Source organism: Spermophilus citellus (assembly GCF_964194105.1).
Source record: "Spermophilus citellus genome assembly, chromosome: X".
NCBI lineage: Eukaryota > Metazoa > Chordata > Mammalia > Rodentia > Sciuridae > Spermophilus > Spermophilus citellus.
The window spans coordinates 34,658,735-34,680,956 of record NC_138190.1 but is presented as its reverse complement, the minus strand read 5'-3'; the positions used below and the strand labels follow the sequence as shown (position 1 = coordinate 34,680,956).

General features: G+C 35.7%; 1 protein-coding gene across 6 annotated transcripts in view; it reads right to left on the bottom strand.

The window, feature by feature from the left end:
* Window positions 1-22,222, bottom strand: part of USP9X (ubiquitin specific peptidase 9 X-linked) — a 111,693-nt gene that overhangs the window by 68,998 nt on the left and 20,473 nt on the right. For 5 of the 6 annotated variants that reach the window (XM_081276571.1, XM_081276570.1, XM_081276575.1 and 2 more), the window contains 9 exons: window positions 14,273-14,526; window positions 10,614-10,759; window positions 9,014-9,093; window positions 7,868-7,980; window positions 5,761-5,979; window positions 1,875-1,990; window positions 1,424-1,675; window positions 1,209-1,347; window positions 67-219 (listed from right to left, as the gene is read on the bottom strand). In XM_081276571.1, the coding sequence (XP_081132697.1) occupies window positions 67-219; window positions 1,209-1,347; window positions 1,424-1,675; window positions 1,875-1,990; window positions 5,761-5,979; window positions 7,868-7,980; window positions 9,014-9,093; window positions 10,614-10,759; window positions 14,273-14,368 (1,314 nt within the window). In that variant the 5' untranslated portion in view covers window positions 14,369-14,526. Of the gene's footprint in view, window positions 1-66; window positions 220-1,208; window positions 1,348-1,423; window positions 1,676-1,874; window positions 1,991-5,760; window positions 5,980-7,867; window positions 7,981-9,013; window positions 9,094-10,613; window positions 10,760-14,272; window positions 14,527-21,867; window positions 21,889-22,222 lie in introns of those variants that run through there. The other variant, XM_081276574.1, reaches the window with a different exon arrangement.

The window sequence follows — 22,222 nt, the reverse complement described above, 5'->3', positions numbered from 1 at the left end:
GCTGTATTTGAGATTTTAAGCAACTTCTTTCAGAAACAATATAACCCCCACCCTAAATTTCCTTACCTGTGCTGCCCAGATATTATCAAGATCTTGCAAGGTCAGAGCTTTTTCTTTGATGACAAAACGAAGAATCTTCTCCAGCTTCTCTACATACTGTGGTTGATGAAGACTATCTCGCAAGACTATGGATAAAATATTGTTCTGCTGTATCCATTCCTAAATAAATTTAAAAATGTGCTTCAAAAGCAGAAACTACAAAATGCAGGCTTTATTTTTTTTTAAGAAGTTTTATTTTCATCTTGGGTGAAAAGGCACTCTTTATATATTTTTTACTTTATAAACTGATTATCATGTGCCAGACATGGCACCTGCTTATCGATCAGGTCTGTCATATTCTAAATGAACCTAGTGAGGGGATATATTACCCTATTACAGAAAAGTAAAGGGGTTTGCAGATGCTCAAATTAGAATCTGAATCAAGCCTGCCCCCTTCCATTGTCTGTTCCAGTAGCATTATGCTAGGTTGCTTCATTGACATTCTATTTAAAATCCAGCATCCATAGCAATGAAGGACCAGGTCATGATTTAAAAAAAAAAAAAAAAAAAAAAAAAAAAAGGTAGTTATCTACAACACATGGCTTTACAGTATTCAGCTGACTGAAAATAAGAAGTAGTCAGGCCCAAAATGTGCCATAGAACTACACTTCTCAGCTGTTAAAGGGCTATTAAAACAATTTTTAACCCATTATAGATATTTTCCTAAACTACAGTAAAAATGTGACTAGGTTAAATTACCACTAAAGTTTCTATACATTCAATGCTATTTTCTGTGCCACACATGGCACCTGCTTTCCCAAGGCTGAGAGGGACATCACATGCACAAAATCAGACATCCATCTATCAAAACACCTCCCAATTTTAGCGTTTACTTTAGAAAGTTCCTATTACTAATTTTATCTTAAGTGGATTCTTGTTTATAAAAAAAAGAATCATGCTTGGTCTGGTGGCAAATACCTTTAATTCCAGCAATCTGGAAGGCTAAGGCAAGAGAACAACAATTCAAGGCCAGCCTAAGTAAATTATTGAGACTCAATAATTTTTACAAAGGGCTGTGGATATAATGCAGTGGTTGAGTTCTTGCTCAGCACATTTTGAGGTCCTGTGTTCAATCTCAGCACCGAACACACAAAAAGAACAAGACTTACCGCCATTCGTTCGGCTGTGAGCCACTCTTCCTCCTCAGGATTACCATGCCGATGCGTATAGTATGACACACTAGATATCACCTTGTTGACTTCATTCAGTGCGTTCATCTTTCCATTGAAAGAAGAAATTTGCAATAATCTGTAGGAGAAATTCAGCGATAAGTATGATTCTCAAAATTCACACACATGATCACTTCAAGAGATAAATAACTTACCTAAGTATCATTTTTAATCTAAATATTTCTAAGTTTTTTACAGTTTCTTCTTGTCCTGGAACCCTTGAAGCTAAATTCTTCAAAGATTTAATAATCATTGAAAGGGCATCATTTTTGGCTTCGTTCTTTGCTTCCTTTTTCAGTTCTTCATCAGTTAAGTTTTCTAAAAACTGTGGAACCATTTCTATTATTGGAAGAAAGTACTTTTTCACTGTATGAAGAGTAAGAAACTCATAGCATTGTCCAAATGGTCTGAAATAAAAAAGACGAGACTCCTGTATTAATTCCTTATAATCAATTAAGATAAAATTCTCAGACTACGTATATAACATTTTTTAAAAAGCCAAGTAACATAAGAAAAATCCACATTTGAACAACTCCATTTTTTAATCAAGCAATAAAAATACAATTTCTGCGTCACACTGAATATTCATCTTAAAATATAACTTACTTAATAAGGGCTGCAATTATTTGAACATTTAATGCTGATCCATTAATGAAACGATCATGCAATATCTGGAACCCATTTAAAGTGCCAAATTTGTTGAGAAGATCCACTAGCCAACCCTGCAATACAATTAATGAAAAAAGTTAACTTCCTGCTTTTAGGGGAGAAAAACTACTACCTTGAATGATACATACTAGAAATAGTAAATTCAATAAAACAAAATTATGTCAAATTGTCTTCGAAAAGACCTCAGAATACTGCATTTTATTCCATCATCCCACTTGAGATATGAGCAACAGACGTAGTAAGTACACCGAGACACAGCTCTTTACTCATACCATACAGCCAGCAAACAGGTATTAGAAGCCATGCTTCTATTTCAGCAATCTCAACATAAGAGTATCTTCTAAATATCTGCAAATGTTCTACATTAAAAGCATAAAGACTTCAAAATTTAATAAATCAAGAAAAAGCTACTTAGTAACGTAGTATAATGAATTCTGAATCCATTTCTTATTGTAATTGTAGATACTAAAAAGTTGCTATAAATATATAATTATTTTAAAGCCTGAAAGCAAACTGGCCATTAAAAACTAATCCTTGGGGGCTGGGGTTGTGGCTCAGTAGTAGAGAACTTGCCTAGCATGTGTGAGGTACTGGGTTTGATTCTTAGCACCACATAAAAATAAATGAATAAAATAAAAGTCCATCAATATCTAAAAAAATATTTAAAAAAAAATCCTTGATGTGCTAGGGATGTGGCATGGTGGTAGTGTACTTGCCTAGCATGAGCAAGGCTCTGGATTCTATCCCTAGGACCACAAAAAAACTAACACCAACTCAACATACCAATACCCCTGAGCCCCTGAGATTAATGATACCTGCAGTTCCTTTTGCTAATTTTTAAGAATGCCATCTAGTCCTCCTCATCTTAGAAGCAGCACCATACAATAATACAGTCTTTCATCCTCTTCTTTAAGGAACAGTGGTGACTCAACGTACAATGTACAATGTAGCAGGGGCAGGCAATAGCTGTACAACTAAAACCATGTTTATATGTAAAAGCTTTTAACGTATTAAAGGTTAAAGCACCTAAGACAACATTTTACATCTTGCCTTCTTCAAAGAAGAAGCCACATTTTAGAAGCCTCTGAGGGAAAAACATGGAGGAAAAGAGGCACTCTATTGAGCCTTAAGGAAAAATAATTTCTACTTAGAAAAAAATTTCCAAGAAAAAGGGAAAATGATATCATAGCTTTTATTGTTCATGTGTGTTTTAAAGCTGATAGTTTTGATATTATTTTGGGATAACGTAAATCAACTACATTCTTCCCTAAGTCTACTAGCACATTTCCATCCAAGTTCACATGGAATTTTCCTTTTTATTTGGTCTTAAAAGACTAATTCAAAACAATTAAAACTCTTACTAATTAATTCATTAGACATTTTTGGGATTCGGTAAGTGTAAGAAATTACATGCTCTTTTTTAAAACAAAATGTTTTAATTGTAGTTAGACACAATACCTTTATTTTATTTATTTTATGTAGTGCTGAGGATCAAATCCAATGCCTCACTTGTGCCAGGCAAACGCTCTACCACTCAACTACAACCTCAGTCTAGTACATGCTCTTTATGTAATATACTCTTATTTTTTCAGTAATAAGAATGAGACTATTGGACTGATATGCTAATGTTATAAAGATAGCGTGTGTGCTCACAGTAAAGACTAGTTAAAATCTAATCTTTCCATATTTCTTCAGCTGCAATGTTTACATAATTAGGAATACTGAAGAGTACTTTAAACTGAAGTGTACTTAAGATAGCTTTAGCAACTGGAAAGAAGAGCCCTCCTTATCTCAAAGTTCTCAACACTGACAAGGATAGACCACTCACCCTAAATAAAAATTCATAGTCCATAATTCGTTATATTTTTTAAAAATACACACACACACACACACACACACACATACATTTGGTTGTAGATGAACACACAGGATCTTTATTTTTATGTGGTGCTGAGGAATGAACCTATTGCCTCACACATGCAAGGCTTTACCACTGAGCTACAGCCCCAACCCTTGTTATATTCTTTAAATGTAGTTTTAACTACACTATTGCTTCAACCTATCAAGTTTCTACTATCTTTTTTAAAAATCTTTATTTTGCCACTACTGGCTCAGCATCCCTAAGCCCCAAATCCAAAATCCAAAATCTAAAACCTTTTGAGCAATAATGCATTTCAGATTTTCAAACCAGGGATCCAAAATTAAAAAACAAAAAATCCCCACATGCAAACCTGAAATCTGAAACTTTTGCAGTACAAGGATACTCATACTCAACCTATACCATGGGGGGGGGTGGGGGGCAGATGGGTGGTGTTGGGGAGGGGGGCGTTTACATTTCCTTCAGGTTCTTCTTTAAATCACCGTACCTGCATCCAACTAGGGACACGGTTAAAAATTTTGCCCGATGTATCTTTCAATCAATTTTCAAAAAGTTGATAAGACATATTTAACAATGTGGAAAACATGAAATTTCTCTGACTGCAGGAGGAGGTAACTGAGCAGGTTTAACTCCACAGAATAGGTTTCTCCATGGTTTAATACCATAACTTTGGCTACATTCAAAAAGAGTTTATATTTTTAAAGACTTCAAAAGGCTAAGTACCCTGAGAGCTATTTAAGAACTAGACTTCAAGATACAACTAAAAACTCTTTAAAAAAAAAAAAAAAAAAGTACCAGCCATGTTAAATCAAGTTGTTCCTCGAGTCTTTTAAGACTTGCAGATTATTGACCCGCTGAGAAAAAACATAAAATAAAATTTAAAAATACAGGTATAGATAAAAATTGATTAAGACTGCAATTATTTTTATATTAATCTGATCTACTCAAGGAAAAATAAGCCATCTAGTGACAACAATATGAACTGAGAAGTATCAGAAAACATCTCAAGTTAATTTCAGCTTCTAACAAAATAAACCAAGTACATGCCTTCAAATTTTTGTGGCTGATCAGAAAAATGAAAATTTTCCTAACAGTCACAATATTACAAACATCTCCCTAAATTCTAAAATAATATCATTGATAGCAATTAAAAGAAACATAATTTTTAAAAATTTACAGTAAGGGGAAGGGGTTGTGGTTCAGCGGTAGAGCGCTTGCCTGGCATGTGCAGGGCTCTGCATTCAATCCTCAGCACCAAAAAAAAAAATACCTTTAATTTTTAAAAAAATTTACAGTAAAAAAGACCCACATTTGTAAAAAGTATGTAGTCTGTTTGCACTGATATGGGAAATTTACATTTATGTATAGAAAAAAATATAAACCTGTGTATGTGTGTGTGTATAAGCACTTATAAGATACACTCGATTTTGGAGTAAAATAATCTTAGAATGTAGAAAATGTTAAGTAAGAGCCTTATAGAGCAACACCTGAGGTTTTCAATACAATATCCTACTCTGTTCTTATTACAAAGGAAAAACAGTCTGTTTCATATTAACCCAAATTAAGATTACTTCCATAGAAGCTGAGTAGAAAACAATGAGGACTAGTTATACATAGAGAAAATTTTAAAAGATGGCCATAAGCACTGAACTAGAATGCTGTGTCTATGTAAAAAGGCTCCCAGTTTCATATGTTTTCATTTAAAGTCTCAAAGCAAATTTGACAGACTATATATTTCAACACAGAAAAACTTACCAGTAGTACAAAAAAGACAGAGCACAGCTTTGGTACAAAACAAAGAATTCAAAACACGGAATAATGCAAAATCCCTCTAAGAGCAATGGGAAATAACTCTTTGCCATGTTAAGAGGTTCAGGTTACAAATTCTGTGGCAGAGCAAAACAACTGTAATATTTAATTTTGGAAATAACAAACCCAACACACTTTTGGTGATCGAGGGTCTGGAGAACGAGCGAAGAGTTCATCTTCAGGCAACTGAACACTTGAGGAAACTGATTCGCATGGACGTGTACCATTGTAGATATGAAATTTGCAATGAGGATTTAAGGCCATGGCAAGAAGTTCTAGAAGTGGAAACCAGTCTTGGGACAACTTTGCTACACATAGCTCCACCAGGCGATGAGTATTGTTAATAATACATCTCTGTTATATGGGGGAAAGATGATTGAAAATATCAAAACACTGCACTTTTACACAAATACCTTATGACCTTACTCTCCATTTTTCTATACTAATCATCTGAGTTATATTTGATTTCATTTGTATTAGGATCAAACTACCAGATGACAAATAGCATTTATTTACTTCATAATTTACAGGGTATCTACTTTGAAAAGCCATCTCCTATGAAATAGGTGCCTAGGTTATCAATTCCTGCTCTACGTCCACACATAAGAGGTAAACTACCATTCTTTCCTCTTTGGAATTTGTATACCACCAGCAGCAATTCTCTATTTTTTCCCTTTGATAGTGAGGACTGAATCCAAAGGTGCTCTACCACTATGCTACGGCACTTTTTATTTTTTGAGACAAGGTCTTGCCAAGTTCCCAAGGCCGCAATGAAGAGTCAATGGCTAATTATTCTTTTGTTTAACAGCTGGGAATTGAACCTAGGGCCTCACACACACTCTAGGCAAGGACTATACCACTGAACTACATCCCAGCCCTTTTTATTTTGAGACAGGTATCCTTATGTTGCCCAGGCTGGCTTCAAACTTGCCATCCTCCAGCCTTAGCTTCCCAAGTAGCTGGGCTTATAGGAGTGTACCATGATGCCTGACTCAGAGGCAGCCATTCTAAAACTCTACATAATTACCCAAGATGAAGATCTGTTATCCTCAATGACACAATTTCTAGTTAAATCAGAAGATGTTGGAATTTCTATGCCATAGTCATAGTAGGGAAATAGTTCAGAGATGACAAAAAATATCATCTGCTTTATAATCTATGACATTTCCATAGCCAAATAAGAAACAGACTTAGGGTAATTACAATATTTCATTAGTCTAAGATATATCTTGTTTTATTTTTTTAGAGATCTTTAGAATCTCCATCTTATAATCATTGATTAATGAGGTGTTTGAGGATGATTTGTTTGCCTTTGCTAGTTATAGAGAACACCACCATCATAAAACCTTTTTAAATTCTCTACTTAATGTTTATTTTTTTAATGACAACTGTAATTTGAATTCAGACTATGAGGCTGATGATGTATCTCAGTGGCAGAGCACTAGCCTAGCAATGTATGAGGCCCCAAGTTCAATTCCTAGTACTGCCAAAATAAAAAAGTCTGTTGAATTCAGACTATAAAACTTAAATAACAGCATATGGTTTAATTCTTTAGGAGGTCTTTTTTTCCTCCCTCCACCAGGTGGCAAGATTGAAACACACATGCTTCTTTGCCATCCCCTTCTGTATTGAGTTCATCTCATTTACCTCTATGCTGTCCTCGACATGTGTTACATTCTTGGGTATTTTTCTTCCTTAATGGTACATAAAACAGTGATGCATCTTATAATTGATAACAACACATTTTCTTTTTGGTGTTACTGGGGATGGAACCCAGTGGTGCTTTACTACTAACCTATATCCCCAAACCCTTTTATTGTTTTACTTTGACAGAGGTTCTCACACTAAGTTGCTTAGGGCCTTGCTAAGTTGCTGAGGCTGGCCTCAAACTTGTGATCCTCTTGCCTCAGCCTCCTGAGCTGCTGGGTTCAAAAGTATGTACCATTGCACTTGGCTGACAACATTATATTTTTAATGAAATGTGGTAGCTTAAGGTCACAAAGCACTTGAGAACACCACATTTTCTAATTCTAAACCTCAAGCTCATTCTAAATGACGATGCTGCCTTCAATAGGCAATAATAATATATTTTACAAAATTCTAAGTTTCATTTTTACTCTATTTTAATTAACCAGCCAAATACATAACCAAATAAACCACACACACACACACCCCTGTACTTCCTTCCCAACCAAAAGGGGATCACTGGGCAAAATTATATAAGTCATATGCAACAACTTACATGTATTTCAAACTTCCATCCACTCACTGCTTCATCTGTAAGGATTTTAGTGAATGATATTGTTAGCCCATCTCGAAAAAATCGCTGACAGGCTTCACTTTTAACATCAAGGCCTAAAAGGTGTGTGTGGGGGGGAAGAAAATTAGAATGCAACATAATATTCTCTGGTTGTTTTACAATATTCAGTGATAAAAGGTTACAATTGGATCAAATAACTGTGAACCAAAATAAACCTTTTCTCTTTATAATCTGATTATCTCAGTAATTTACTACAGGAACATTAAAATTGATTAATACACATAGCTGTATTTCAAAAAATGAAGTTTTACTTCATTTAATTTTAATCTCCAATGACCTAAAAAGTAAGTGTCTAGTGTTGTAATAGTCCTCCACTAGGAGAATTAAACTGCACCTAAAGTAAACCAAACAACTGAAATGAAAGATAGCTTTTACTTCTAGACAACTGAATATAAACAAAATCCCTTTTTCAGTAAATTTATTTAACATTGAACCTTATTTTTCCAAGTGTTTTTCTTTTTTTTTTGGGGGGGGGGGGAATCACACCTGGTTTTTTTTTTTTAAACCACATGTAAACAAGACAGTTTATTTTTAAAACACTATTAATGAAATGGCAATCTTTATTCAAATGACCATAGAAGATGTACTAGGTACAAAGACAAACACATTTCTTGATTCTGTCATTTTAGTAGATCAGTCAGAGGGCAAATGTAAATACTTTGTCAATTTACATAATGCATGTCCTGAGACTGGAAATGGCTCAGGATAAACACATACACAGTTAGCTTTACCTGAAGTTCATACCATCACCTACAGAGTAATTAACAGTAAAATGTGTATACTATTTCCCCATAATGGACAGGACTCTACATTATAAAGGTTTTTTCACCTTTGAGTGACAATCCCTCTATGAATCTAAGTAACAGATCTGTTCCTTAGAAATATAAATATTCATAAATTTTGTCTATTAGACAGTTCATAAATACTCTTGAAGGCTGTCCAAAGATTATGAGCCTTGATCCTAAGCCACAGCACGTCTTTATAACAGGAAAACAAGGTCTTCGGGAGATAAAGGGAAAAAATGTATCTAGTAGTATCCATTACAAAAAGCATAATATCAAAACTTACCTTTCTTACTAAGATCAATAGCAGCTTCTAAAAGCACTTCTAATTCCCCTTTCGGCAAAACAGGAACCACCCATCGAGGCCTAAGAATTTTTTTGAAATAAAAGATACTTATTGGCTGTGCACTAAAAAGGGCATTATACATAAGTTAGTAATTATAATTACTCACCCTACCATGAAATATTAATACAAAATAACATTAAAATATTAAAAACAGCAAAGTGGGCAGAAAATCTGCTTTGTTGGACTAAGCACCATCTGTTGTCTCTACAATTTTTGAAGGTATTGTAAAAATAAAAGCAATGAGGGAAGGAAACTAAATCATTCTAAAAAAAAGGCAAAAATGAGTCTTTTGAGATTCAGAATAGCAGAGACATTTTTCAACTTCCTCACTAAGAACAAAAAAATTAGGAGGCAAAGGACTAATTTAGGCCTCAATTCACCATAATTCATTCACTTCTTCTGAAGGGTTAGTGAGTTGTGGGTCCGCAGTCTCCATGTTTCCACAGAAGCCCTCTGCCCTGCTCTCTCTCTGCTCTCCAAAAGACCAGCCTTCTTCCATCTATCCCTTAATCTGCTTTAAGAGCTGGCTTCTTCAGAATCCCCAAATACTCCCACACTTTAAAAAAAGGCATTTCATTTCCAAACAATCCACGAAACAAATGTATATTACCTGTCATTGTTTTGTTTACATTTGAAAACATCCTTTGTATTTTTCTTCCCTTAAGGACTGTTAATAGTAATTTTTGGTTGGATGTATGAAAGGGGAAGATAAAGAGAAATTTACCTGCATGATATAGTTACATGTTTAATAATATATGTTCAGGTATTTTTTTTAAATGCAAAGGATTTTTATATCCCCTGACAAGTGCCTGTAATAGGGTTTGTGTGTTTTTGTTACACTCCCTTTTTATGGGGCTGGGGGGATGCATCACAACTTTCTGGCACTCATGTGTTGAACCCACAGCCCAGTGAAGATCATGCCCATGTGGATTTTCTTAATATGCTATTCTTTTATCCTTTTAAAATCTTTTTCTTGCCCTTCACAGAAGCTTAAAGCCTGACATTTGAGGGCTCATAAAGGGCAGGCACTGATGAACTCAGTCTTCTCATGACCTGGGTTATCCCAGGGCCACTGAAAAATTATTAAAGTCATCCAACAACCAACATGCTTCATAAACCCTTGAAAACAAAGTACACAGGTAGGGCTGGGGTTGTGGCTCAGTGGTAGAACACTACCCTGGCTTGTGTGGGGCACTGGGTTTGATTCTCAGCACCACATAAAGAAATAAATATATAGTGTCCATCCACAGCTAAAAATATTCTTTTCAAAAAAAAGTCTACAGGTAGTTCTTCAAAAACATACTAGCTAGGGTGGTCATGGGTCTAAAATCTTTGATATTCTCATTCCCTTTATTAAATCCACTTAAAACTATGTTTTACAAAGTACTTAGCAATGAGTAAAGTGGAGACTCTGAAGGTGGGCAGTGGGTACCTATGATATTCTTCTTCACTCTTTTCTTGTCCACTACAACACACAATGCTGAGAAAGCTAACCAGCTTTCTCGTATGTTACAAACATTAAAAAACAAAACCAACTGACCTGTTGATCATATCATCCAACTTTGCCAAGTCAGTATGTGGAAATGCAGGTTCCTCATCTTCAACCTGTGGTGGGGCATCACCTTGACCTTGTTCGTCTGGAGGAGTTGCCGGGGAATTTTCATTCGAAGAATCAGGCGACGAAGTCTTGATTAAAAATTAAATATTTCAGACTTAAGTTTCTATAATATATGTACAATATCCATTAATACAAACACCAACAGAGATTAGTATTATAAATATAAAAATTTTATAAAAATTACATACTTTTACTAAAAATATTACTGAAAGTTTACAATGTTAGTTTTACTTAATCCTCAACAGCCCAGGGAAGTATCTATTCTACTGTCATTTTTTTTTAAGGGGGGGTGGGGAGAGAGAGAGAGAGAGAGAAATTTTTTTTAATATTTTATTTTTTAGTTATCGGCAGACACAACATCTTTGTTTGTATGTGGTGCTGAGGATCGAACCCGGGCCGCATGCATGCCAGGCGAGCGCGCTACCGCTGAGCCACATCCCCAGCCCCTCTACTGTCATTTAATAGATAAGAAAACAAGCTCAGTTAAGGTCACACAGCTCAAACTGTTGTCAGGACTTGAATCCAGCTCTATTTTAAAGTTTGTGCTTTTACCCATAATATATACTGCCTCTCTACTAATACTTTTTCATTATATGAACACTATCATGATACAGAAATTATGGTATAAATGAGACCTATTATAGATTAAGAGTTTGATTTTCAACTTCCACTTTTTTTTTAAAGGGGAAAAATGTGTTTTTCTGTGAATATGGAATTCTCAAACTATTATCAAACAATAATTAGTCAGGCACAGTGGTGAGCAGCTGTAATCCCACCTACTCGGGAGGCTGAGTAAATGAACTTTTATGACCTATATTTTACTTTTTTCTTTCTTTACTTCTTTCCTCCCTCCGTCCTTCCTGTGGTTCTAGAGATCCAACCCAGGGCCTCTTACATGTTAGCTTCAAGAGCTACACCCCCAGCCCATGACCCTTATTCCTAAATTTAGAGAGTAGGTGTATTTCTCTTTCAAAATGAAATCAACCTAAATTCTAAATTGATTTTTACTCATACTTCTTGAATTTTCTACTCACTGTAGGTTGATGGGCCTTTCAGAAAGAGGGCTGCACCTCTTTCACTATCATCAAAGTGCCTACCGAATAGTTACATAATAAGAGTTGCATAAATAAATGCTCAGTCAGGTATACCACCTTAATATCTTTAATATGGTCTACTTACAAAGTTTATACATAAACTTAAATGGCCAATTAGCGAGTGAAGGGTGAACTTTTACTGAAGATGTTCCAGAGAACACATCAGGTGCCGCAAAGAGACTCTCCAGGCACAGAATTCAAATGTTAGAAGACCAACAAAAATAACTTAAGTATATAACTTTAGAAGCCTGTTTCTTTTTTTGTTGTTGCTGTTTGAAAAAGAAGAAAGAAATCTTTCCCCTGGTATATATGTGATATTTTAAATATATATAAAATACGTATATCTCACAGAAAATGTAAAGATAAAAATAAAAATGAAAACATCTGTAACACCACACCAGATATGAACATATCAGTGATACTGCACTGTAATCTGTGGGCCAAAATAAAGCCTGTCTATATCTATGTATAAATTTTTAATAAAATTGGGATTATACCTGCTTATGTCTGTGCCCTTAAATTCAATACCTGAGTAGTAAATTTTTTAAATTAAGACTCTATAAAAAATTAATGGCCAGACAATATTACCATAAGGGACATTCACTATCTTGTAATTTTTGCTGCTAACAAATAAAGCTATAATTAATCTTTTTATGACAAATGTTGCATTTTTGCTTAGGATTGTATACTAGAAATATAATCACTAAACTGAGAGTATAAACAATTTCTTTCTATAACACTGACATATATGTTCCCAAATTCCATTCTAGCACCTTCACTGGCCATTAGATTTATGACACAGGAAAGACTTAACTCTGTCCAAGAACTATGACCATACACGTCAGTATTTTATGTCTTAAAAGTGGGAACTGGAGAGGAAAAGGAATTTTTAAAGTTGGCACATTTGTTAGGGGGACACCTGACCTCATACATGTCAGTATTTTATGTCTTAAAAGTGGGAACTGGAGAGGAAAAGGAATTTTTAAAGTTGGCACATTTGTTAGGGGAACACCTAACCTGCACATTTCTCTAAAATATCAGAGAAGGACAGAGAGAAAGCAGCTCTGTCCCATCAGACGACTGACAGAAGATCTAATCTGTCACAGTTGGACAGTAAGAACTTATCCCCAAATGACAAATATTGTACAATAAAACACTTTTGCCTTAAAACATTTCACACAGATTCTACAAAAACAAATTCCAACTATAAGCAGTATGTCTGTGACTCCCAAACAACTTCAACTCATTTATCTCTTGATGCTATTTGACCTGCATATCACAAATCTTAGTGCTCAATTTATTCAGTTTTAAAACTCCCCAATATAAAAACTGTATATTAGGGAAAAAAAAGCTGAAATCCATTACCTAAACTTCCATTTCAAGAAATGAGAAAAAGTACAGCAGACTGAAATCAAAAGAACAGAGATAAGGGTAAAAGCTTGGGGGGAGGGGGTCAAAGCCCCCCCAAAAGCTGGTTTTCTGAGATTTTTAATGAGATTGATAAACCCCTAGAAAAATCAGGAGAAAACACAAATTAACAGTATCAGAAATGAGTAAGAAAATACTACCATAAGCCCCAAGACACAAAAACATAATAAAAAGGATAAAAAGATTATCAAAGTTGGTGGGGGCACATAGCTAGCTCAATGGCAGAGCATGACCAGGCCCTGGGTTTGATCTCCAGTGCATGTGTGTGCTCACATGCACACCCATTATTATAAACAACCATACCTCAATAAATTTGACAACCTAGAATTTGAAATGGAAAATTCCTTGAAAAGCACAATAAAAGACATTTTTAAAAAAAGAAAATTCCTCTTTTTAAAATAAGTTGGATCTGCAAGCAAAATCTTTGAACAAATAAAAAATTCCAGGCTAAACCATTGATGAAAAACTTAACAGAAACCTTAGATAAATTCATCTAATCAAACAGTAAAAGAATATTATTCAAAGAGTTTTAACCTTGACATCAAAATCTATGTTAAGCCCTTTGCAAACGTTATTTAACTTGTAGTAAGTTATGCTATTAGTATATCCGCTATATAAGTAAAGAAACAGACCTAGAGTTGAATCTTGAAGACAGTATGGTGCAAAGCTGCAACGTGATACTAGCAGTATGATTTGAGTCCATGCTCAAATATTCTGCTGTAAACTGACAAGGAATTTGTGTATATTTACAGGATACAAAGTGAGGTTATGATGTATGATGGTTCCATAGACTATACTTCACAATATAATATTTTTCCCCAAAATTGACACAAGGCTTAAATAAATTTTAAGGATGACTGACTATATTAGACGAGAAAAAGATGGGCTATATACTCAAACAGCACTGTCTAAAGCAGTTGAGCTTTCTTATTACTGTGCAAGACCTATTTACTTTTCTTTTAAAACAAAACTTATTTATGATTATTTCACTAATCATTCAGAACATGCTTCATATCATATTAGTATCACATAATAGACATACCAATTTCAATGTCCTACCTGATTCTGTTGGAGGGGGGGCTGAGACTGTCCATCAGGAGCCTGGCCCTGGTTGTCATTCCCTCCGACTGGAGAGCCACGAGTCGTGGCTGTCATACTCGACACAGGGCAGATCTTTGCAATTTTGTCTGCTTATGTAGTTGTCTTGAGAAAAGAAATTATAGTCCACTTATACAAGATGAAGTACCAGCATTTGTCAGTCTTAAAAAGCTCCAATTCAAGAATAAACCATCTTGCAGAGACCATTGCATAACCTACAAGTAGAAGGGGAAAAAACTGTTTTAGCTATAAAAAACATGAATTAAACAACTGTTCAAATTTAGTACCACCAATAAATAAATCAGGTCAGGAGAAGGTGGCTATATAAATGAAAGAGAAAAGTAAAAAGCTCAAGTTTCATATCATATTCAACTTAAACTGATAATGGCACATCAAAATATATTAAAAATAATAGCTTTAGTGGGCTGGGGATGTGGCTCAAGCGGTAGCGCGCTTGCCTGGCATGCGTGCAGCCCGGGTTCGATCCTCAACACCACATACCAAAGATGTTGTGTCCGCTGAGAACTAAAAAATAAATATTAAAAATTCTCTCCCCCCCCCTCACTCTCTCTTAAAAAAAAAAAAATAATAGCTTTAGTACGTAATATTTCAGTTTTCTTCTAAACCTGACTCCAAACATAGTAGAAAGGCACTTACTTAGTTGCCACTTGATTATTATGGAGTAACAAACTATCTGTCCTCAATTTGCCAATGCCTTAAATATACCACAAAAATGTGTGTAAGAGAAAGCAAAAACCAGATTTTTTAAAAACATTTCGGGAAAAACTGCACATCTAACACTTATCATTGATACTAGGGGATCATGATTGTTTTTAGTTTCTTTTGCAGTGCTGAGAACTGAACCCGAGGGGCCTCTCACATGCTAGGCAAGTGCTCTACACCTCCATCCCTTAGAAGTAGTTTTAACATAAGCTTTTCATGCTTTGGGAAGAAAACTCCAAGAGTGTGCACATACAAAGGAAAGACTACATGAAGGCAGCAAAAAGGAGACCATCTGCAAGCCAAGCAGAGACTTCAGAAAACATAAAATCTGACACCATGATCCTAGACTTCCAACCTCCAGAATTTTTTTTTTTAATTTATAGAACAGCAGAATGCATTACAACTCTTATTACATATATAGAGCCCAATTTTTCATATCTCTGGTTGCCAACCTCCAGAATTTTAAGATAGCAAATTTCTGTTGATTAAGCCCACCACACTCCCAAACCAAAAACAAAAACCACTCTTTGGGGGACTTCTTAGGAAAAGACAAACTATTTCAATACAAGTGAACATCAAGTGACTTTAGCTCTACAATGTTGGCAAGGTTGAAACCACAGGGAGTCCTGAAGCCCTGCAGGGCTATAAACCACACCTAATTTTAAGGAAATCCTAATTTTAAGCAAATCTTTGCAACCTACCAAAAGTACATAGGAGAATACTACCAAATCTTCAATTGTATATTCATTAGACCAGTGAATTCCATATTTAGCTAAATAGTAAAATCACCTGAGGTATTTTAATAACACTGATGCCCAGGTTCCTCTCTAGATGGAATAAATCACATCATTTCTTTCCTGTGATTGATTTCACTGTGCCACTAGATGGAGAAACTTATTACTTGATTGATTATAAGTACTTGGTTAGAAGTAAGGTGACCATACCTCCTATTTTTGCCCAGAACAGTCCCTGTATGCCTAAAAATTGAAATATAATCACTTAACCCACAGTCAAGGTTCTAACTTACTGGCTTATATAAGAGATATTATGGTTTGAATGAGGTGTCCCCCAAAAGCTCCTGTGTAAATACAGGAATTTTCAGAGGCAAAATCATCAAATTACAAAAGATAACTAGTCTGAGTAGGCTGATTGGGTGGTAACTGTGGCATGACTGGACAAGGTGGGTCACTGGGAGCATGCTCTGGAAAGGTGCATTCTTCCCTGTGACCCGTTCCCCTTTCTCTGCTTCTTGGCCGCCAGGAATGAGTGGAGCATTGCTCCTCTGTGGCTCCCTTTGTCCATGATGCTGCCTCACTTTGTGCCCAAAGCAACAGATCTGGTCCATGGACTGAACCTCTAAAACTGAGGCAACATAAACTTTTCTTCCTCTAAATTGTTCTTATCGGGTATTTTGGTTGCAATGATGAAAGAGCTGAATAATACTGAGACTGAGAGAAATTAGCCACAAACATTGCAAAGTTTCATTTCTATGTTTTCTAATCACAACCTTGCCAAGATACTCAAGACCAAATTTAAAACATGTATATAAAACATACCTAGGGCTCATCTGCTTTCGTAATATTAATACCCAAGTATTTACCATGAGGTACTTAGGTGTACGGAATGTGTTTCCACCACATGTCCTACTATGCCTCACCGATTCTCACACCCAGTCTACACAGTACAGAAAAGTGGGTATTATCATCATCCCCATTTTATGGAGTCAAAGTAAGATCTGCAAGGACTGGTCCACATTATGTAGAGCCAACTCTAATTCAGATCTGACTATATGACTTCTTCCACTTTAAGGTTTCTCTCATTTTCAAAACAAGCATATCTTATACCATACAAAAACAATGAATTGTAGGTAGGTTAAGGGAAAATGCAAACAGGAAAACTATAAATTAGAGAACATGTTTAAAACTTATTTAAAAAGCACACAGAAGTTCAATTTTAAGATACACCTTCCTCTAAGCAAAATTCAGAGACATCAGGGAGTAAATTGAGATTGGTTTCTGTAAAAATCAAAAGTAAGGGCTGCAGATGCAGTTAGAGGTAGAATGTTTGCCTAGGACACTGGATGCCCTGGATTTGATCCCAACTATTATGCCAAAGACATTACAAAAAGAAAAGGCAGTTAAAAAAAAAAAAAAAACCCGAAGGATATAAAGTCTCAGAAATACAAGCAACCAATAAACACATGAAATAGACAACTTTAAAATAAACCTTTTCACATTATGCATTGTCTGAAGCACTTTAAACCTCACATGTGTTTACAATAGGACCTATTCTCATCCCTCTATAGATGAGTAAAGAGTGGAAATACTTTCCCTACAGCATTACTTAGTGGCAAAATGAATTTCCAACCCATTTTGCCACTAAGTAATTCTTAACTGCTACACTACCCTACGTTATCAACCTCATTAGCAATTGTGAAAAATGTCAGCTAACTCATAATCCCGCCCCCCCCCCTTATTTCCCTTTGAGAAAAAGGAAAAAGTTGTTTTACTACAAAGGGGACTCCTGTCCCAGAGACTGTGATTCTGTCCATCAGGAGGAACAGAGGGTTAATTTCATTCATACATCTTTCTTTACTTCAAGTTTGTTGCAATATCTTCCTCTTGTCCCCCAACCTGTGCTCATTATTCCACTACATACACTTCTTCAGTGGGTGATACTAAGAGTTCCACATTGCTGCGCAGGTGTGTCAGGACTCAGCAGACCACCATGCAATAATCTGATAACTTTCCCTCAGCATACTAGGTTGCAAGCTAAGGATCAAGAAGTAGGTATGCAACAATTAAAAATAATTCCTACATTTAACATAACTGTTGTTCAAAACCCTACCTACGACGCTTATAATCTGCCTATCTTAAATGCCAGTAACATCCTCTTTTTCTACCTCTTTAAAATTAAGACAGTTAATCACAAAAATGCCTTGAGAATTATAATGGTGTCTCACAAATACCAAGCACATAATAAAACTTTTAAAATATAATTTTCTTTTCCCTTCTAAAATGTACTTTGTAAGGTTTTTGAATATTTGGGGAGTGAATTTGAAAATGTTTTCAGAATCAATTTGGAAATTTTTGATTGGGATATAAAACTTTACCACAGATATTCTACAATTCTACTACCTTAAGAGGAAAATAGGGGCTGGGGATGTGGCTCAAGTGGTAGCGCGCTCGCCTGGCATGCGTGCGGCCCGGGTTCGATCCTCAGCACACATACAAACAAAGATGTTGTGTCCGCCGAAAACTGAAAAATAAATATTAAAATTCTTTTTTTTTAAAAAAAAAAAAGAGGAAAATAACCCAGGAATCACTTGCTTTACTTGATTTCAAATATCAAAGAGCTTGTTTGCTATGTCAACAAGCGAATTTAGGCATAACTAAGCAAGGCTAGAACAAGCTTTTCTTCCAAGTCAAAGTATCAGTATCTTACACAAAACTGAGCAGCTCACCAATTATTTAAATCATTTAAAATTTGACACAGTAACATCAATTCCTATTATAGGTATGCTTGAATTCAACAAATCACAATGTGAATTTTTAATTTTTTGGTAGTTGTAGATGGTCAGAATGCCTTTATTTTTTATGTGGTGCTGAGGATCAAACCCAGTGCCTCACACATGCTAGGCAAGTGCTGTGCCACTGAGCTATAGCCCCAGCCCACAATGTGAAATTTTACTGCATGAAGTTTAAAGAAAAAAACCTCAATAAGCAGAAAGTATGTTAAATTTTCTGCAATACAAAGTAACAACCAAACCAGCGATATTGCATTTGGGATACACTGCATTTATTTCATATTCAAACTTAACACTCCAACCTTTTTTTTGGAGGGGGGGCTGGGGGGAAGAGTGGTGCTGAGCTACACTGAGCTATATTCCCCAGTCCTTTTTATTTTGAAACAGGATTTTTATTAAGTTGCTCATGCTAGCGATGATCTTGATGATCTTGTGATCCTCCTACCTTAGGCTCCCAAGTTGCTGGAATTACAGAAATGTACCACCACACATTGAGAAAAGCACCACCTTTACCTAGATAAGGTTGAGCCTAAAGTTGTTTTTTGTTTTGTTTTTCTGAGGGGGACGGGTTACCAGAGGTTGAGCCCATGGGCGCTAACCACTGAACAACATCTCCAGCCTTTTTTTATATTTTATTTAGAGACAGGGTCTCACTGAGCTGATACTCTAACACATGGTAAATGACAAAACATTTTAAACTTTGTAGAACTGACTTCGCTAGCAACTTAAATAGGCCTACTTAAAATTTTAATGTAAAAATGTACAACAAATTGTTTCATCTTTGCTATAATCCACATCTTTTAAGCACTAAACTTTCAAAATAACCATTTTACAGTACAAAAATATTTATTTTTAAGCCAAGAGTATTTACACCATTTTGAATTTTAGGTTTTTACTGCTATGAAAGATTCAATATGCTTTTAAAGACAGTTTACATATTATCTTAAAGAAAAAGTATCCTATATAATAGTTTTTCCATACAAGAAAGGATATAAGGTATTGCAGGCTTGACACACAGAGAAATTGCCCAAACCCAAACACTTTATGAAGCACAACACAAAATAAAAATAATGAATTCACAGTTAGCCTTCAATTTTTCAACTTTTCTCCCATTCCTCTATTTCAAAACTATTGCTATCAGGTTGACACACCAAATTTTAAATAAAATTTTCCTTATTAATAGTTAAAATTTGAGTGTTTACTATGTATCAGGCACTATTCCGCTCGAGACATCTAATCCTCAGAAACTGAGGCAAGCTGGGCATGCTGGTGCACACTGTAATTCCAGCAACCAGAGAGGCTGAGGCAGGAGTAACTCAAGTTGAAGGCAAGACCCTGTTTCAAAATAAAAAACACTGTTGCTGTAGCTCAACGAGAACATTCCCAAGTACAATCCAAAAGAAGGAAAGGAAAGGGAGAGGGAGAAATGAAATGAAACTAGGGCAGAAAGGAAGCTGTCAAAATGGTATTTCCAGGATAAGCCCAGGCAGTACAAGCTCCACTTACCCAGTGTGAACCACCACACTGTACATTAATAATGTTGGAAATAAGTAAGGGGGAACAAACTACCATTAATCTCATAACATCCCCACCCTGGAGGTAAACTGTTATCAATTTTTTTTTTTTTTTTTTTTTTTTTTTTTTTTTTTTTAGTTTTCGGTGGACACAACATCTTTGTTTGTATGTGGTGCTGAGGATCGAACCCCGGGCTGCACGCATGCCAGGCGAGCGTGCTACCGCTTGAGCCACATCCCCAGCCCCTATCAAATATTTCTGATACAGAAATATTTCACAAAATTGAATTTTTCACTTATTGTGATTTTTCCCATGTTAAGTATTCTTTTAAAACATAATCAGCTATATTCCCAAGAAATGATAATCAAAAATCACATTATAAAATTAACAGTTCAAGGCTGGGGTTGTGGCTCAGTGGTAGAGCCCTTGTCTTGCATGTGTGAAGCACTAGGTTTGATCCTCAGCACCAAATAAATAAAATGAAGGGATTGTGCCCATCTACAACTTCAAAAAAAAATCTTTTTAAAAATTAACAGTTTAATAGACAGATAAGAATTCATATTAAGTTGTCTGAAATGCACCATATTAAAATAGCTGCCATCCACAGCCAGAAACCTAAATATCTAACCCTAAGTAATTTTAAAATGAAACCTTCCTTCTTAAAGAAGTTTTTTCCTTAGCTCCACCAGCACTGCTATTATCATTGGTATAGAAGTTACCATTCTTATCCACATTATGTTAAATTAGACACAAAGAAAGTGAAGGCAACTATATTAAGCAGGGCCCCCCACCCCATACTAGTTCTAGACAGCTTCACCACCTCCAATCAATAATCCAGAAAATGCAAATGAAGATGTCCAATTAATTTTTGTTAAATTCTAATGTTACTTGAACTAAATGTTCATATTCTGTTTCCAACATTAATTTTTTAAAAAATCCACCCCTAATTTTTGCCACTTGATCAATGTATATATCTGAAGCTATTTCCTAAGGCTAATTTCCTAGAAGTCATACAGTCACAAAACTGTATCCTGAGCTCAAAATTCTTTATGGCAGCAGAAATTTATTCATTTAGAAATGCTTGCTAATTGGCCAAATACTCCTATTCAAAACTTGTCCATCCTGAAGTCTATCAAGTAATGTGTACACAATTAGGGTACTAGAAGCTTTAATGCTTAAAAAGCTTCAAAAACTTTAAGCAATTTTTCCAAGCCATTCTCAAACAGGAATTTTTAAGTGGTCATAGACAATTTGAATAAAATTTAAATTAAAAATGACTTTTGGAAAGGTTTTCTTTTTTTTTGGTACCAGGGATTGAACTCGGGGGCACTGGACCACTGAGTCACATCCTCATCCCTATTTTGTGTATTATTTTAGAGACAAGATCTGAGTTGCTTAGCGCCTCACTGTTGCTGAGGCTGAGTTTGAACTCATGATCCTCCTGCCTCAGCCTCCTGAGCGACCCGCTGGGACTCAGCTTAAAAAATGACTTTTGGGAGGCTGGGGATGTGGCTCAAATGGTAGTGCGCTCACCTGGCATGCGCAAGGCACTGGGTTCGATCCTCAGCACCACATAAAAATAAAATAAAGATACTGTGTCCACCTAAAACTAAAAATAAATATTTTTTAAAAAAATGACTTTTGGAATGGTGACATCAGAAGCTCTATGGGCAATTTCCCCAGTGAAACCATAACAGGTTTTAAAAAAAATTAAATAAAAACATTTAAAGTCTCTGGAAATTGTCCTAAGGACATACAGGAAGGCAAGAAACTTTTAATCAAGAAAACCTACCATATACTAATGTTAGAACACAGCCTGGCACGTAAACCAGCTCAGCAGGACAGAAGCTCCACTTCACATGAGTACCAGAATTCTGGGCTCCTCCCTCCCAGTTGGTGGTATCTCCCCCTGTAGAGGAAGGCAACCAGCATTTCTCATCCATCACCCCCAACTGCAGAGCCTCCAGTGCAAGCCAGGAGTGGCTGAAAAACCTGGGGTTCTTATTTTTCCCATCCAGGAAGCACTTGTTGGGGCAGAAGATCAACCCCCTGGGTGCAGCAAACCAAAAATACTGCAGCCCTGATGGCCATCACCCCACCTCACCCACAGAGCCAAGGTTCTAAGACAGGAGATAAGCTGAGAAGAC